Genomic DNA, 19,996 nt, shown 5'->3' on the forward strand with positions numbered 1-19,996 from the left:
TGGTATGGCTGGACGGCTCTGGCTTTGGTCCTGGCTGGACGGCTCTAGCTGGTCCTGGCTGGACGGCCTCTGGCTGCTCCTGGCTGGGCGGCTCTGGCTGGTCCTGGGCTGGGCGGCTCTGGTGTCCTGGCTGGACGGCTCTGAAGGCTCGGGACAGACGGACAGCGCTGGGAAGGCAGGGCAGTTCAGACAGTGAAGGAGGCACGTGCTCTTGAGCACCGAGCCTCCCCAAACCTTACCAGGTTGAATGGTCCCCGTAGCCCTGCCAGTGCGGCGAGTGGAATAGCCCGCACTGGGCTATGCAGGCGAACCGGGGACACCACCTGTAAGGCTGGTGCCATGACGCGGCCCGAGAGACTACTGGAGCCAGATATGTTGGGCCGGCTTCATGCCACCCGGCTCGATGCCCAACCTAGCCCTCCCAGTGCGGCAAGGTGGAATAGCCCGCACTGGGCTAAGCACGCGTATGGGCGACACGTGCCGCTCCACCGCATAACACGGTGTCTGACCAGTACGACGCCCTCTTTCACTCGCAACGGTAGTGGAGACCGGAGAGTTGGTATGTGAGGTGAACTGTACGACTTTTAAGGAAGCTGCACGAGGAGAAGGGCACATTACGAGCGACTGCGCACGCGGTGTACCCCCCGTACACCAGAGGGATTTGAAACCGCTCATGTGAGCTTGTAGCCGCCATCTATGTTCATTTGATCGCCCCTCCAGCATAAAAACCTCCTCTCCGCTTTCGCTGCCTCCAGCTCCGCTTTGGGGCGGCGACACTCCACTGGCTCTGCCCAGGGTCCTTTACCGTCTAGGATTTCCTCCCAAGTCCATTCCTCTTTTCCCCATTGCTGTTGTTCTTGCCTTCCTTCTCCAATCCGCTTGGTCCTGTTATGGTGGGTGTTTCTGTAACGGCTGTCGTAGTCGTTCTCCTCCTCAGACGAGGAGGAGCATGGGATCGGACCAAGATGCGGATTGGTAAGTATTCATATTTTAATGGGAAAACAACAAACACTACAAAATACAACAACCAACAAACGTGACTAACCTGAAACAGTCCTGTGTGGCCCAAACACTGACACAGGAACAAACACCCACAAAACACAGGTGAAACCCAGGCTGCCTAAGTATRATTCTCAATCAGGGACAACGATTGACAGCTGTCTCTGATTGAGAATCATACCAGGCCGAACACAAAATCCCAACATAGAAAATCAAACCTAGACCAACCCACCCAACTCACGCCCTGACCAACTAAAACAAATACAAAACAAAGGAAAACAGGTCAGGAACGTGACAGCACTGTTCTATTCTATTCCATTATGTCACGTTGACTTTCACCTGTACTCTGATGATGTAAGTCCCAATGTGATATCTCATCATTACAGATCTATGTGGGGCTTACCCCTCTCTTTCTCTCTTTCTTTCTCTCTCTCCCTCTCTCCAGTCCCACCTGCTGTAGCATATCAGCCAAGCTATTATTAAGAGGATACAGACATATACATGTACACATATAGACACACACCAACACAAGCCGCTACATGTGAGGAGAACGCATACATGCCATCTGAGCCTTAGTCATTGTGTGGTTGGATAACAGAGACCTATAGTCAACACTGAGTCTCTTCAAAAACAGCGACTTCGCCGTCACAGACAGCACAAACAGATGATCACACTTAATCTGCTCTGAAAACACACACTCACACAGACTATGACACACGCACACACCTTGACATTCATAATGGTTCTTACATAAACATAAAGGATGGAGGGCTTTGTGTCTGGAAGAACATGCGGTCATGTCTATGTCCTTATGTTGTCAACAAGAAATGGCTGAATTGTTATCATTTGCATTAACTATGGATGGATTCAATTGCATCTTACTTAAATGCACTATGTGGTGTGGGGAAGGAGAATATTTCACATACATCTAAAGTAAACATAACATCATTCTGAGCTGAGGTGTGGTAGTGCTAAAGGAGAATGAAAGCATTGGCGTTAGCCATAGGGGGAATCACATCGTAAGTCATGTTCACTCCACAGGTTGACTCTGCTACAGCATGCCTTCAGTCTGCTATGTCCCTTTGGAAGAGGTTGGAGGAGATTGATAGGGCATAGAGAGGTGATCAGCTGCTACTGTATGCCCTTTGCCATGCCAGTTCCACATAGGCCCTTAGCATACCTCTAACTTCAAAACCAATAACTGTCTGTCTTGAAATTTTACCAATAGAATTCAGGAATCCTCAAGACATCCATGACAGTTGGGCTAAATACAGTAACATTCACTGCCAGTGAAATACGATGCATTACAGAGAAGGAAAGGGTTTACAGTACAAGCCAGCTGGCTATGGTTCAGTACCACGACAAACAATGCAAAATCTCCATGATGTGAGTCACTTACACAACCAGTGTTTTGCTAACCTTTTGGTGGGCATCCCCTGGATTAGATGGCCTAACCAAACCCTGAAACCAACACCAGAGATAGAGAAACAGACAAATGCTTTTTCACAGTGACCAAACAGTATGGGTGATCTTCCTTCTCTTTTGCTAAACTGTGCATGACCTTGAGATGAATACTTACCCAGAAAGCATTGGGTTTGCCTTGCTCACTCTTTGCATATCTTCCAGAAAACCTGTTCCATCACGGCTTCCAGCCAGACGCTCTGTTTTCACAATTATGGTGTCACCTTCGTATAATATCTGCATAACTTCCGTGTTCCTTTAAGTCATCAGTAGCCTTAAGGCTATTTATGTAGCCCTTTCCTGCAGTCAAATGACCAAATTGCCCTCTAGTGTCCTGGGTGGAACGTTATTAATACGTTTCATAATTTCATAATTAATAAACATGTATATTTTTTATTTTTACTCAAAAAATGCGGTGTTTCTATATCAAACGGTTTAGTAATATTTCAATATTTCAGAAGATCGCCCTATTTGGTAAAAGACCAAGTCCATATTATGGCAAGAACAGCTCAAATAAGCAAAGAGAAACAAACAGCCCATCAATACTTAGTCATGATGGTCAGTCAATCTGGAAAATGTCAAGAACTTTGAAAGTTTCAATGCAGTCGCAAGAACCATCAAGCGCTATGATGAAACTGGCTCTCATGAGGACCGCCACAGGAAAGGAAAACCCAGAGTTACCTCTGCTGCAGAGGATAAGTTCATTAGAGTTACCAGCCTCAGAAATTGCAGCCCAAATAAATGCTTCACAAAGTTCAAGTTACAGACACATCTCATCATCAACTGTTCAGAGGAGACTGCGTGAATCAGGCCTTCATGGTCTAATTGCTGCAAAGAAAACACTACTAAAAGAACACCAATAAGAATAAGAGACGTACTTGGGGCAACAAACACGAGCAATTGACATTAGACCGGTGGAAATCTGTCCGTTAATCTGATGAGTCCAAATTTGAGATTTCTGGTTCCAACCACCATGTCTTTGTGAGACACAGAGTAGGTGAATGGATGATCTCTGCATGTGTGGTTTCCACACATGGAGGAGGAGGTGTGATGGTGTTGTGGTGCTTTGCTGGGGACACTGACAGTGATTTATTTAGAATTCAATGCACACTTAACCAGCATGGCTACCACAGCATTCTGCAGCAATACGCCATCCCATCTGGTTTGTGCTTAGTGGGAGTATCATTTGTTTTTCAACAGGACAATGACCCAACACACCTCCAGGCTGTGTAAGAGCTATTTAACCAAGAAGGAGAGTGATGGAGTGCTGCATCAGATGACCTGGCCTCCACAATCACCTGACCTCAATCCAATTGAGATGGTTTGGGATGAGTTAGACCGCAGAGTGAAGGAAAAGCAGCCATCAAGTGCTCAGCATATGTGGGAACTCCTTCAACACTGTTGGAAAAGCATTCCAGGTGAAGCTGGTTGAGAGAATGACAAGAGTGTGCATTGCTGTCATCAAGGCAAAGTGTGGCTACTTTGAAGAATCTAACATGTAAAATATATTTTGATTTGTTTAACACTTCTTTGGTTAGGACATGATTCCATGTGTGTTATTTCATAGTTTTGATGTCTTCACTATTATTCTACAATGTAGAAAATAGTAAAAAATAAAGAAAAACCCTTTAATGAGTAGGTGTGTCCAAACTTTTGACTGATACTGTATATAAAGTGTAATAWTGGGATTCAAAATCTAAATTGAATACATTTCAGCTATATATCTGACATGGTACAGGTGTCTTCTTTTTGTTAAGACCATAATCATGTGTGTGAGGTGTATACTTTTGATCCAAAGTAGATTTGTTTAAGACTACCAAGAAACACACTGTGTGACCCTGATTTAGCCCACTGCAGTAAAATGTTCAAGATAAATTAATTCATCAAAATAAGTAATTCATCTAAATAAGTAATTCATCAAAAGAGGCCAACATTCAGTAGCACAGCAACAAGTGGGAACAAGTATACACAGGTAAATAGTCTAGCTGCTGCTGTTTAGGAAAGAAAGACTCACACAACAACATCGGTCTCTACGTGGGTGCAGGAGTTGGCATGCTTTCAGCTGCATCAAAAAAAGTGCTTTGACGTGTGATCATGAGAACACTTGAAAATATCACTTTGCACTTTAAAACTATTTGTTTTTATTTTGTCTTCTTCACCCTGAAATCCACAAGTGTGAATGTTCTTCAAGACAAAACAACTTAAGACTCCCTACTAGGAGTTCACCATTAGCCCCGAATGCCCTTAATACCTGCCTTGTGATCAGTGTTGGGGAGTAGTGAACTAACTACATGTAGCTCAACGAGTAATAAAACTACATTTTGCAGTAGCTTGGTGGTAGTTCAACTAAATTCAAATCGAGGTAGTGTTTTCATTACTTTTTCCCCATGTAGCAGTGTAGCTAACTACTGGAACAACACTACTTTTTTTGCAAAAATTTGATTAAATATGGTTGAAGTAGATGATAATTTCCATTATTATTCAGGATCAGTCCTGCCTAATTTTCACTTGACACATTGCTTTTGTGTTTAATAGGCTAAGTTACACATTCTGTTAACATATGACCCCAAAGTTATCTGTTCTTGCAATTTGTAGTCTGTGACATTTCTGATTTACATACTATATGATCATTTTTAAACGCAGTAGTTTGGATGTAGTGAACTACTTTTTCAAAGTAACGTTAGTTGAGTAAACTATAGTTTTCGTAGGGGTAACTTTAGTTGAGTAAACTATAGTTTTCGTAGGGGTAACTTTAGTGTAGCTTAACTTCATTTGGTGTGAAGTAATTGGGAGCTTGGTAAACTATCTTTTCAGAGTCGTATCCCCAACACTGCTTGTGATGTCCTCTCTACATTAACCATAGTTTAATAAGTATGGAATTCCCACACACCAGCATAGGACAACTGAATGTTAACTATTTATAATGGCATTTTAAGTTTTCAGCTTTTTACAGTAACATTAACCTACTGCTGACTTTACAGAGAATGACTTGACTATGAGTGTGCTTCTGGGATGTCCCCATGGTTGACAGCTGAGATATCTCTAATTTGTTTGATGGAATGCTTTATCCTGGATGTAGAGCAGGCAAAGACTAGAGAAACTGTGGGGAAATAATATTCAAAGTAATACAAGCACTGCATAGCATCTTTATATAAAAAATATGTTTTTTTTCAGCGGAGGCTGCTTGAATCAAATAGGGCATTATTAAGTGTATCTGCAGACATATGATGGCCAAACTGAAACATTTGAAGAATTCAAACAAAACGATAATAAATCAGGTATAACTCTCCATAATGATGGTATCATTCTAGACAGAACGGATGGAAAGGAAAATAACGCCACCTGTTGTCTCAGGTGAAATACTCTTGAGGTGTCTACTTCCACAGCCTGATCGAGTTACACATGAAAGGTAGCCTATACTTGTCTTGTTATGCTGAAAACAGGAGGGTGAAAGGGCTATTCATCGCAATCGTATTTCCAAACAAACATTTACATAAAAATAGATATGATGATTTACGATGTGTCATAAACATTGAGAGTGCATGATATTTCAGTTGTTCCAAAATATCCATATCATTATCTAGCCCCGCCTAGTTGGGTTGGTACTGAGGTGAGCCTGTGCTATAAACAGGTCACCAGACAGACAGGAGGTGAGACGAGCKAGTGAACCCAAAGGTATGAGGACGGTGACTTCATCAGGTACTTCTAGGATATTTTGACTGAAAGCGGTCTGCGTTTTGACACTTTTACGCACTAGACAAGACTTCATCTGAGGACGTGTCTGTTTTTACTTGAGATTCCGATACAATTTGGATATAGAACTAGTAGTAGGCTATAGGATAAATAATCATAGACAACATGAAACTTGAAGTATTCTGTGGAAACCACCACAACGAGGTGAAATCTTTGCAGGAGCTGTGCAGCGATGCCGAGGGCAGCGTCCGCTCGCCTCTCTCCGGTGAGGAAGAGTTGGGTTCGGATGGGGACTGCGTGGCGCACAGCCCGCCACCTGTCACACCCGGCGCAGACGGCATAGGCATGGGCAAACCGTACATACGGAGACCAAAACCTCCGTACTCTTACATCGCACTGATTGCCATGGCTATCCGTGACTCAACATCTGGTCGTCTGACTCTGGCAGAGATCAATGACTATCTGATGAAAAAGTTTCCATTTTTCCGGGGCAGCTACACTGGTTGGAGAAATTCGGTGCGCCACAACTTGTCACTTAACGACTGTTTTCTAAAGGTCCTCCGGGACCCGTCTAGACCCTGGGGAAAAGACAACTACTGGATGCTGAATCCTCACAGCGAGTACACCTTCGCTGACGGAGTGTTCCGACGCAGGAGAAAGCGCATCAATAAAAAAACAGGCAAAGAGCAAGACGTCTCTGACCCTGCTGCCGACGAGAACGCACAAGTCACCATAACCTCCACACCACCAGCCACTAACACCGGACCCAGCAGTGCCAAGTTCTCCAGTTCCTTCGCTATAGACAGTATCCTCAGCAAACCGTTCAAGAGACAGGAGTGGGCAGAGGATTCTCCCACCGTTGCTGCATTACCGTGGCCCGGTTACACTCAGATGATGCCACACATTATGAGAGGATCACCTGTCGCCTTGCCACATCACGCCCAGTCGATGTTCCATGTGGACTCATACGCTGCGCATGTGCTAAGGGCATACGGTGGTGGATTTTATTCAGAGGTGGACAATCGAAAAGACAGTTACCCCGCAGAATATTATTCAAAGGCATAATCAGTTTACCAGATAATCTCTACAGTACCAACGCCAACTACTTAAAAGAGCTGACGCTTACCACCTATTACAAATAGACAGTTTGTTGTCGTAATGGAMCCGAGGGGTGTAGCAAATGGAATGAAAACACTGGGTTTGCACYTGTGTACTTTGCCAGTTATTATTGTGTATCAACTAAATGCTTTTCATTGCATTACCTTAAATTTGGACAACCAGTCACCTAGACAGGGCGTCGTATTATTTCATCAGGACATTTTAGTATGGACATTTAGTGTGGAAGGAGTAGGCTTTATGTCATTCCTTTGAGGTTCTGTGGTAATTTCCCTTTAAATCAATGGCATTTTTTGTGCTATACAGTGTACAGTTTATGATGTATAGATTATAGGCTATTTATGTCGTTGGTTTGTTGAAAAGTTGTTACTTTCGACAATCAGTTGACCTTCAGAACATGCTGTTAATAACATTTGGCATGTCATTTGTGCAAGTCGAGCTGTTTGTATGTTTTTATTTWAAAAAACACGATTAATATTTGTAATAAAGAGTCACTTTAACGTTGAAATGTGATGTGTTTCTATCTTTATTATCTTATTGAATCCATAGCGCATAGATTGTGAAAAAACAGATATACAAGATATCTGCGCTACAAGTTGTTTTCAAGAAAAATGATATTCAAAACGGCAAAATGCATGGAACCTTTGAGAGATAGGCCTATTAATTACTAAATCCCAACATACCGTCAAAGCCACTGACAGGTGTATGGYGTAGGCCTGCAGGTGCATTTAAAAACAAATAAAGAAATTGCCTAATCGACTTGGTCTAATATCCAACCCTTTTCAAAACACTGCTTTACCATTTCTATCAAGGCGACATATAATTAGGCTAATTTTATTCGCTCGCTGTCAAATTGAAATTGATTGGGACATGCGCGTGACATGATGCCTAATGCGCAAAGCTTCGTTGACTGAAAGCTGTCATTCAAAACGTATCCCTATCATTGTCAGCACTCAAACAATGAATGTGCTGTATGAAACACGTTGATAATGTTGTAAATATTCTTACAGTATAGGCTATTGTCGTCTCGCCTAGACTATCGCTGTATGAAATAGCTTAAACACATTAAAAGGGAAAGCAAGGGAGGAAGGCCAGAGAAGGGAAATAAGGACGGACGGAAGTATAAGGAAGGAGGACCTGAAGATATCGAAAAGGGTTTCGAAAGGGTAGGCTAATGGTAGACTAATAGTAGACTAATGGTAGGCTATATATCACATCTCACTTGAATCAAAATCACTTAACATGATCCGGTCCCACTTTAAATGACGTTCAGCTTATAAAGGCTTCATAAAACCCTCGTAATACCTTCATAAGCACTACATAAATTTGTTACAAACTATCTATAACCTTATGTCATGCTTTATAAAGGGTTCCTAAATATGGCATAACTGTGTGACATAATCACCAATGTCAAATGTGACATAACCCACTATGTCGAATATGATATAAACACCTGCTTTATAGATTGTGACATRTTGTGCTAAAAGATGGCAGACACTCTATAACTTAAAGTTATAGTCACATTACACCTAATCTCATTCCCAGACCCTTCCTCTCAAAAGCGCGGAAGGGCTGGTAGACCAAACTATCAAATTTGAAAAGTATTACTATTTTGTATAATCTACCAACCAATCATCTCCTACAACACCTTCCGCCACGTGTCGTTTGCACTTCTGTCCTATCGGTCCGACACGTCTTGGCAATAAAGATATGTTTTGTAACTCTTATTGGGATAGTTTTCCTCGCACGCGCGACACACATTGACCATAGGTTGTAAGGGTGTAGACTTTCTTCTTCTCTGTAAAGCCATTAAATAGCTAGCTATGTCCTTTGCTAATTAGCTAGCTGGAAGGTAGGGCCTGTTTTTTTCTCCCTTGAGGCCAGGTGGAATGGTTTCCACTAGATAGCACAGCCATAAAGTCAAAAAATTGGCTTAATTGTACAAATTTATGAAAACAAAAATKAGCTTATTGGTCTTTAAGGTTAGGTTAGGCATAAGTTTAGCAGTGTGGTTAAATTGTGGCAATGGGCAGAGTTTAGCCACAATTCTGACTTTCTGGCTGGATTAACTAGTGACGACCAGGGGTAATGTTTTTGCTAGCAAAGAACATAGCCTGATGACAAATACTTGACTCAGTAAGGTCGCTCCCGTCAAATTATATGGTCACTCCCACTAAGGTACAAGTTTGAATGGTTGCACATGATCATCTGATGATTTATCACTCCAGTGTTAATCTGCTAAATTGTAATTATTCGCTCCWATGGCCTATTTATTGCCTACCTCCTCATKCCTTTTGCACACATTGTATATAGATTCTCTTTTTTTCTTTTTTTCCTACTATGTTATTGACTTGTTTATTGTTTACTCCATGTGTAACTCTGTGTTGTTGTCTGTTCACACTGCTATGCTTTATCTTGGCCAGGTCGCAGTTGCAAATGAGAACTTGTTCTCAACTAGCCTACCTGGTTAAATAAAGGTGAAATAAAAAATAAAATAAAAAAATGTGTGAGCAATAGCGTTAAACGTACTGTAGTCTACAAAAGGAAATTCAACATAAGGAACTTGAAAGTGTCTTTATTCTGGAACCAAGCTACATGTTCCTCAGTACACAAACAAGCACACAACAATATAATGAGCCATACTGTGCAGGTGCTGGCCCAGTAGGTCTTTGACATATTCCACCCACTCCGCCGTGACTTCACCCACTCCCCGCTGACTTCACCCACTCCGTGACTTCACACCTCCCGCCGCTGACTTCACCTCCCCGCTGACTTCACCCACTCCCCGCTGACTTCACCACTCCGCCGCTGACTTCACCACTCCCCGCTGACTTCACCCACTCCCCCGCTGACTTCACCCACTCCGCGCTGACTTCCGCTTCCGCCGGCTGACTCACTACCCCACTGACTTCACCCACTCCCGCCAGTGACTTAACCATCCGCGCGACTTCTACCACTCCGCCGCTGTATTCACCCACTCCCCCGCTGACTTCACCCACTCCGCCGCTGACTTCACCCACTCCCCCACTGACTTCACCCACTCCGCCGCTGACTTCACCCACTCCCCCGCTGACTTCACCCACTCCCCCACTGAAAGATCAGACACAAAATGATGGCACCTTTGTAACAAGTTGTAATCAAGCCCTGGTCTCCATTATGGGAACAGAAGAGGAATACCTGTTGCGGTAGTCTCAGGTAGGACTACTCCAAATCATCTTGGCTCTGACACACACACACGCACACCCACTTAAACTCAGGCTTTGCTGGTCCATCAACCCATCTAAATACCTCTCACACCGTACAGCAACCTGTAGATCATGAGAACCATAGATGTATAATCTATTTATTGACAATGTATGTAGTGTCCTGTAATACTTTAAAGTGAGACTCCTTCGGTCAATCATAACACATCCATAAGGACTCTATATCACATGACACTGAACTTACTTTAAAGTCAGACACCTTTGGTCATTCATAACACATACAATGTATTGATGTATTAAGACTTAGGGAATTGTCACTAACAGCTAAAACAAATAAATATTAAAGACATCTTTAAACCATACATTTCCTTTTATTTTTACATTTTTAAAACAATACAAATACTTTAAGTTTAAAAAAGTCCAGCAATGCAATTACATTGAACATTACACAGGGCTACGAATAGAATAGCTTGTCCCTGAGCTGGTGGACAGATGGTTCTTGTCTCTGCCTGCTGGAGGTAGACTACTGCATGTTGGTTCCAACCTTAAAAGTAACAACAAAGAAAATTAGCAGGTCTGTTAGGAAATACCTTTGCCACACCATCTGGATAAGGACATTTCTGTGCTGAACCAGAAATACTCTAAATGGGGGAGAGAGAAACTCATTTTGATTCGTTTTATTAGATTCCTCTTAAATGTACAAATCTCATGACATGACTATGAGACATTGATGTTTATTGGGGGATTTGTATTTAGTTGAGCATGTTAGTTAGCTACATTTTGTGTTGGTATAGTTAGCTAGCTATGTAACTTAGCTGGCTAGCAATTGCTGTGAAGTCCCCAAAATTATTTGAAATAACGATTGAGGTAGCTATGTAATATAACTCATCGCTTAACTACTACAAACTAATTTAAATTACAATAGATAACGCTTAACTTACAATTTTTTTGCTGTCCAGTGGCACCACAAGTGGGAATTTGATTTGCGAATTCCATCACATGGGGGCTTACTGCACTGCAGAAACACCAGTTAACCAAACAACAGTGCATGCTTTAAATGGGAATTAAAGGGAAATTACACTCAAAAATKTACGTTTCTAAGATTTTTCCCAGACCTCTTAAGGGGTCCACTGATGCATTTTAAGCATTGTTGTGAACACAGAAAATCTAATTTTGTGGTTTCTCTATTAAAAAAAGTGTGAAAAAGTGTGAGAAAACCAGAAAAAAATTGGGGAAATCCGAAACCTGGAAAAACAAATCCAAGAAAATGGAATTTGCGGATTTTTTAAAAAGAATTAGGCAAAAGAGAAAAACGGATTTAAAATGCACTACTAAGTTGTTGTTTTTGCTATGCAAGACTGCACTTTAGATCGTGTCATCCTGCAGCACAGCATTATGGGGAAAGTTAAGGTCAGGTCCAATATTGGCTATGCACCCAAGACGGAAAGAGGTTGGGCCATCCTAGAAATGTTTTAGAGTAATATATATGCCATTTAGCAGACACATTATCCAAAGCAACTTACAGTAATGCGTGCATACATTTTTGCATATTGGTGGTCCCGGGAATTGAACCCACTATCTTGGCGTTGCAATGCTCTACCAAGATGCGTGACATTGTTAATATGATTTCTAGAGCCTTTATTAAGCGTTGCTTATGCCACCCTTTATAAAGCACAGGTTTATGTCATATTTGACATAGTGGGTTATGTCACATTTGACATTGTTGGTTATGTCACACAGTTATGCCACATTTATGAACCCTTTATAGAGCATGAAATAAGGTTATATATGATTTGCAACACATTTATGTAGTGTTTATGAAGTCTTTATGAAGGCTTTATGAAGCCTTTATAAGATGCAGGTCATTTAAAGCGGGACCAATGATCCAATAACAGTTATATGCATTCAAATGTTTCATATATATTATTCTAGATTTAAGCTAACATTGTTACCAATATCACAGTAGGCCACTTCATATTTAGGCCTACTGCGTTGCAATAATCATTAATAACTATCGTTATTTACAAAAATATGGTATACTATTACTACTACTAMTAATAATAACAACTACAACAATAATAATAGATTCAGCTATTATGTTCTTTATATAAATAATGTTTATCATTATTAATGTGGCACAAATGTCATTATTAATTGGTCCCTGTATTGGAGCAGAAATACGCCAAAGTATTTTTTCTGTGTCCGAGAAGCTTGCTGTGAGTGGATACAGACATTCAATATATATATATATATTCTGTCTGAAGTTACAAATAGCCGACGCCTCAAATAGAGACACATGAACAGGGTGAGAGACAATCACGAAGTAGACTTTTAGTAGATTTCAGTCCACATCGATTTTTGTTAGATTTTTACCAAGACGATAGGGCAGTATCTCGCATTCTGTGCGTAAATTTTTCAAAGCCTTCCAAGTATTCTTCTGTGACTGAGACAAAAAGTTCCTTGAACCAGCTGTGCATCCTGAACGCAGCGGGGTTATTATTGCCGGAAATTCTGAGGAGATTATGTTCTCTACCTTTGTTTTTATAATGAAAAATGATCTTATCTCCACATCCTTGTTTGGTTAAGAGTTTGAGCTTGTCATTTCTAACTGTTGCATCAAAGCTATTGGCTTAAAATACCTTACTGTTATTACACATTCAACGGGTAGGACAAATTGCTAACACCGCGTCTCCAAATAGCTTCAATGTCGTCATTAAATCTTTGACTTGATCATTTTTGTTATTTTCCTGTATTGCCTTATAGGAATATAAATGCATATTTGGGTTAAATTATATTGCATGTACACTCAAAAGTGTCGTCGATCCACGTTTCCTCGATTATTTTTTATTTAGATTGCCTGAACTGACTTGAATTGAAATTGAATTTATCCTGATCACATTAATTRGGAGATGCGACACTTCCTACCAGTTTTCGTTTGACCTTCTTTTGTTTTCCCCAAGATAATCTCCTTACAAGCATTGTGTATGCATTACGCATGGTACAATGTTCCCCAGCATATGGGCACAATCGGCATGCATGCATGGTTTCTTCTTTTACATTATAAGAAGTAGGCCTAGACTCATTTATTTAGCTTTTAAATAATTATAAACTCAAAACGACAGAAAAATAACAACAAAAGAACATCATAATCATCATCAATAGGGTACTATCAATATGGAAACATTTACATCTATCTCCAAGACCTCATTTGGATCTGTGCAATTAATTCAGCTCTCGGGGGATATGATCCAGGCTCGAGCCCGTAAACTGACACTCGCGCGATGTGTGTGGTATACTGGCAGCGTCTGATGGAAAAAGCATGCTTCCACTCATGGCAAAGTCCTATCCTGAACATCCCCCAACAAATTAACACGACAACTAAGGACTATTATTACCTTTGCTAGACAAAACCGCAAACTCTAAGAAGCTCTGACTGTTCAGCAAAATACCATTATCTGTAGTTATCTGCTCTTCTTGGCTTTTTTTCCATCTTCAAGTACATCATAGGTCCAATGTGCTATCATTCAAGCGCAACCTATTTTGAATAAGGACAACAGAGAGCATCATGCAAGAACACAATAATTAAATAATTTGAATACTATCACAGTATATATATATATATATATATTGTATAACTAAACTAGAATTCTACTAAATAGAATAGGGCTATATTGTGTTTCTGTCTCACTGGTATATAAGCAAGCGGTGTCATGGTTAATTTGGAACCATTGCCTTCATCCTTTGGCTGTTGCAGTGTTGACTGCAGTGTCTAAATAAGTTTGATAAATGGTGTAATTGCGTGTATTAGAGTTGTGAGGAGCGGGTGGGAGGAGGTCTCTGTTAGTCCTCTACTCTGCGCTGTGTTATGTGTGGCTCTTGCTAGAATTATGTCTGGACGGAGGCCAGATCTGGCAGGGGTTGGATCTCGAGATCCTAGCGATTTCTTAGAGGGATTTACCCGGGATCTATAGAGCAGAGAGAGATTGAAGAATTGATAGGTGGTCGAGTATTGTTTGGCCGAGTGGATATGCGCAGGAAAGTCGAAGAGCTTTATGTTTCCCCTCTTAAGGGGTTATTTCCAGAGATGGCCACAGTGAGACGGAGTTGGAGCAGCGGCCACACCGATACACAGCTGCTGTTCCTGATTAGAACAGCAATACACGTGCAGTGAATCGCCACGGGACACTAACTTATTTGATTATCCATTTGGAAACCTATTTTTAGAACGTCTGAAGTAATTGACTGAAGAGGATTTGGTGTAGCCTACTTCTTAGCCATTTCAGGTCAGTATTAGACATTTCAGGTCAGTGGAACAAGAGTCGCGCAAGGCATTGGTCATAGCCTACACTTGTCCTTCTGTGTCTCTAAAGTGGACGCAAACATGACGACTGAGAGCTCACAGCAACATCTGGTGCCGTCTCATCCTCTGAGATGCAGCCCAGCAGCCGGAGTGATGCACGCCACACTGACGAGCGCACAGCCAGTGGCGGAGAGCTCACCAAATGCATCAAACAAAGGAAAAAAGGGCAACTCTGGCTTGAGGCGACCTGAGAAGCCGCCCTATTCATACATCGCCCTTATTGTGATGGCTATCCAAAGCTCCCCGACAAAGACGCTTACTCTTGCAGAAATATATCAGTTCCTTCAGGCCCGTTTCCCGTTCTTTATGGGGTCTTACCAGGGCTGGAAAAACTCAGTGAGGCACAACCTGTCTTTAAACGAGTGCTTCATCAAACTGCCTAAGGGCCTCGGCAGACCAGGGAAGGGCCACTACTGGACTATAGACCCGGGCAGCGAGTTTATGTTTGAGGAGGGATCCTTCCGTCGCAGACCTCGCGGATTCCGTAGGAAATGCCAAGCTCTGAAACCAATGTATCGAATGATGAATGGCATCGGTTTTGGAGCGTCGATACTGCCCCAAAACTTTGATTTCCAGAACCCCTCCGCGTCCTTGGCATGTCATGCTAACGGTTACAACCTGGACGTGATGGGGAACACGGTGCCAGGGAGCTACGACGGGCTGGGTGGAGGGCATCATGTCCCTCATATGTCACCAAGCCCCGGGTCCACCTACATGGCGGCTTGTCAGGTGGCGTCTAATGGAGACTACTGCCCGGACAGCAGTAGTAGCCCTTTGCACACCTCCCCGGCTGCGATGGCAGTGGGCGCTTTGGACTGTCATTCTCCCTACGCCAGTGCTTCTCCCTATGCCAGTGCCCCCTCACACTGGGCATCACCTGGTATGTCTCCATATATCAAGCAGCAATCCCTGGCCTCAAACAGTCCCACATCCTCCGCCTTGCACTCCAGCATGTCCCCATACTCTCTGGAGCAAAGCTATCTCCATCACAACGGAAGGGACTCATCTGACATTTCAGGTAGGCTTTACTTTCCTGTCAATATAGGGGAACACAATTTTTAATTGGTGCAATATATGGCCAATTATAAAATATACAACTCGTATACAACCAATCGTCCACTCCGAAGGATAGTTTGCATTAAATAGTTCGTATTTATATGAGCTATTTCATTTGTAAGTAGTCGAGATGGGCAATTGCAAATTGCGAATCAGAGGGAAGTAGACATCTGGCCTAGTTAGGCAACACGGACATTACTCTGCTTGTCCACTTATGACCAAAAGACTATTACAGAACTATGAAAATTTGACGAAAAATAGAAACAATAAAGTCATATTTATAACAATATTAAAGCAAATGCTATTGCCAAGATTAACAGAATCATTCCCAATAAAGTTGAACATGTAGCCTAGATTTTATTTCAAGTCCTTATTGAAAATGCTCCAAACAACAATATGACATGACAATAATATGACAACACCCAATTATGTGTAAATTAATATACAATAATACATCTATAATGTCAACACTGAATACAGTTTTACCTATCTATAAAAATGGTTTATTGTGACCATTGTGAACATAGAACTGCCTGTGACCTTTACGCAATGGTCTCCAAAAGGTATACACTTATTGAACAACACATAAATGGTATAACGATAATATTACTGAATTAAATAAATAGGGTCAACAGAAATACCACTGCTGTTTTTGAAATAGTTATAGATTTGACAGATATTAGGCGAAAGCAGCATTAACCCAATATTGTCGTGCACGTAATAAATAGAAGGCAAATTCAGGACTAAAGAGAAAGCAAAGTATTTATGGTATATATTTCAAATGTAATGAAAATAGAACGACACTTTTCCATGAGAGCATGCACAATATTTTGAAATGCTAACCTTATATTTACAAATAGGTCTACTATTTTCACATTGTAAAAGTAATGTTTCATAAATTTGTTTGTTTTTCGTGATCATGTATGCTCTAAATGATCTGCATGTTTAAGGAAAAATGAAAGCCTACCGTTTTAGAAGAATAATTGGAGTATATTCCATTTAGATAAATACAACGTCCAAATATTGACACCTATAGGCCGAAACACACGCCATGGATTGCAGTCATTATGTGTATTAGAATAAATTGGTGTAGTATTTACAAGGTTTGTGTTTGACTGTCACGTCTCTTCCATCCGTTTGCAGTGGGATTATCTCGATACTCAAGCCCTTCATCGCCAGTGTGTGACAGGAAAGATTTTTTTTTAAACTTTAACGGAATTTCTTCGTTTCACCCGGCGACTGCCAGTGGATCTTACTATCACCAGCTACATCACCACCACCAGAGCGTCTGTCAGGATGTCAAGCCATGCATCATGTGAAATAAACGCAATAAGACCATTGCCATCTTGGATGAAGATCACATGAACTACACTATATACAAGCTATACGCTTATACCATTTGTCCCTTGCCAAGTCCGGTACAAATATCTAARATGAATTAGGGGAATGTAGGCTATATATACATAACGTCAGGCACTCTATTTGTCTCTGAGAAGGTCTGTGTCACGACACCATTCCGGAGAAATTAAAAACGACTGAGTGCATGAAGTAAAAGTTGAAGAGATGCATGTATTGCCATTGTCCAACACTTTGTCAATCACGGCTCAGACAGCTCTTCCATGCCACGATCTATTCAGGAGTTATTGTATCATTCAATATTGTAGGTTAGTGTGTGAGTACCAGTTATCGACACGGATAAAATGCAATATCCAACCACATTAAATATCCAACCACATTAAATATCCAACCACATCAAATGTGTTTACTGAAAAATACATGCACATTCTCCCCGGGTTATCTTTAGCTATTTGCACTTAACTCTAGACCCCAGAGTTTAAAAAAAATATTTCGCTGTAGGCTACAGCAAGCCAATAAATAAATATATTTTACAACTGTTTGGGTTAGTTCTTATTCGAAGGTAAATGTATACAGCAAGGGAATTATTTCCCAAGATTGTGTTTGAGACAATTTGACCACTTTATGACAATTAGGTGTTTTGGTATGTTGTTTTTGTTATTGTTATTGCAAACCTTAATATAACTGTTGTTATTGTTATAGCATACTATTTTAATTCAATGAATGCACTGTTGACAAATAATTACACATATATTAATACCTATAATGAATTATTCAGCATATACAAATGCAATGTTTGATTTAGTTATCAATCAGTAGCCTTGCGAAACATGAATATTAGATGGACATTTCAATCAGAACTGTAATCAAAGGTCAAGTTACATTGCAACAATGAGAATGGGAACCCTGGTGAATCGGGTAAGACACGAGAGCCAAGCAAATCCACATCCCTAAAATCTGATATCTTAAAAAAAAAAGCATAGCTAAAATTACGATTACAGGCAGCTCACCTTCTCCATACTACATACAACTGAAACCTATTACTAGTTTAACCCTCCTGTTGTGTTCGTTTCATGTTCATTCATTCTGTGTTCCCAGTCCAAAATGACCGCCCCATTATAGCTGATTATAAATCCATAATAATACATATATTATCACCTCATGTTGWGTTAGATCTTTTTATCAACTTAAGTTCTTGTGAACATTACAATTTTTGAACTTCTATTAGCTATTTATGGCCTGTAGTCCTCATTGACCTGAGCTCATACAACTCGTTTTTGAAATGTAACAATGACTCTCTCCTCCTCACCAGTGTCATGATGAAAGATATGATCAAGAGCCTCACATACAGTATATCGTTTGGTCATTGTGCTGCCACATAATCAATTGTGAGCAAAGCCTCAAAAAAGCTTTATATACCAGAGCTGCGAGAAAAGTTCTATATATTACTGAAAGAATGTTGCGATTGTTTGTGAGAATGCCAACAGGTGTGGTTCCCGTGGGGGAAAATATTATATTGGGGAAAGGTTGCCATGGAAGCCAAGAAGGGGAGTGAGGTGTGTGGTGTGTGTGTGTGTGTGTGTGTGTGTGTGTGTGTGTGTGTGTTGTGTGTGTGTGTGTGTGTGTGTGTGTGTGTGTGTGTGTGTGGTGTGTGTGTGGTGTGTTTGTGTGTGTGTGTGTGTGTGTGTGTGTGTGTGTGTGTGTGTGTGTGTGCTCAAACACACATGCATGTGGGGGTCTGGGAGAGGGAAGTGTGTACATCTGATTAATGGGCATGTGCCTGAACTCAATTTTATACACTAATTGTAGTCTCACCCATTCATTTCTAATGACCGGTCATTTTTGACAGGGAACACCACACACAGGTGTACAAAAGTTACATAAAACACCCAAAATGAAATGAAAATCATCTACATTTATTTTGTGTATTCAGATGCCCTGTGTGGACAAAGTCATGGAACCTTATGACAATCAGATTAAATGAACTACATTTTTCAGAGAGAAACCTCGTAAATCGGTGCAATTCGAACGGGACATAGCAGGAGGGTTAACATCGACAAATTTAGAAACATTGCGTTTGATAACGAACATCTCCTCATGCTAGAGATATTAAGATAAAATAGCTAATCTGAATGTTGTGCGCTTTCTTGCCGATCTTCGCAACATACATATGACTTGTGCTCTACAGTGTCAATTGAAATTATTTAGTGAATTAATACCCAGTGTGATCGACTATCTAACATGTTCATACTAATATGAACATATTGTTACAGAATTGTTACATGATACAGTTGACAAATAATCATGAGGGCATTAGCGTACATTTAAAATAAATAAATAGAGAAATCTGTGAAATGTGGACTTTGAAAATGCAGCATCCACTACAAACTTTTAAACATACTTAGGCCTGCTATTCAAACAATATTGTTTMTTCTCTAAATCCTGATATATAAATCTGATTTGGAGGAATGACTCTGTTGTGTGTGGACAGATATTTTCTAGATATCACTTGGTTTGACTTATTTTAAACAGTAATAAATGTGTCGCGTACACGTTTGGATGAAATTGAGGGATAGCTGTGTAGAGAGAAAAGAGAAATAAAAATAAAAATAAGTTGCAGAAGCTTCCTTGGTTGGCCTTTGTGAAATGAATAATAGCTAAAAGGCATCAATTGTTTTGCCTGAAATCTGCATTAAGTGAAACAATATTGAAACAGAAGGTTACTCAAGTTTGGATTTGAGGCTATTAGTTA

General features: G+C 40.8%; 2 protein-coding genes and 1 long non-coding RNA gene across 3 annotated transcripts in view; 2 read left to right on the forward strand and 1 right to left on the reverse strand.

The window, feature by feature from the left end:
* The window catches only part of LOC139023449 (uncharacterized), a 763,591-nt gene that overhangs the window by 390,401 nt on the left and 353,194 nt on the right, over positions 1 to 19,996 (reverse strand). The gene's annotated exons all lie outside the window — the stretch shown is intronic.
* Positions 6,110 to 7,777, forward strand: LOC111956273 (forkhead box protein Q1-like). The gene has a single exon (XM_023976719.1). It carries the CDS (start codon positions 6,319 to 6,321, stop codon positions 7,216 to 7,218), a length of 900 nt encoding a protein of 299 aa, XP_023832487.1. The 5' UTR covers positions 6,110 to 6,318; the 3' UTR covers positions 7,219 to 7,777.
* foxf2a (forkhead box F2a) lies at positions 14,572 to 17,785 on the forward strand. Its single transcript, XM_023976732.2, has 2 exons — positions 14,572 to 15,850; positions 17,032 to 17,785. Exons 1-2 carry the CDS (start codon positions 14,854 to 14,856, stop codon positions 17,205 to 17,207), a joined length of 1,173 nt encoding a protein of 390 aa, XP_023832500.1. The 5' UTR covers positions 14,572 to 14,853; the 3' UTR covers positions 17,208 to 17,785.

The sequence above is a fragment of the Salvelinus sp. IW2-2015 genome, linkage group LG32 (genome assembly GCF_002910315.2).
Source record: "Salvelinus sp. IW2-2015 linkage group LG32, ASM291031v2, whole genome shotgun sequence".
NCBI classification, from domain to species: Eukaryota; Metazoa; Chordata; class Actinopteri; order Salmoniformes; family Salmonidae; genus Salvelinus; species Salvelinus sp. IW2-2015.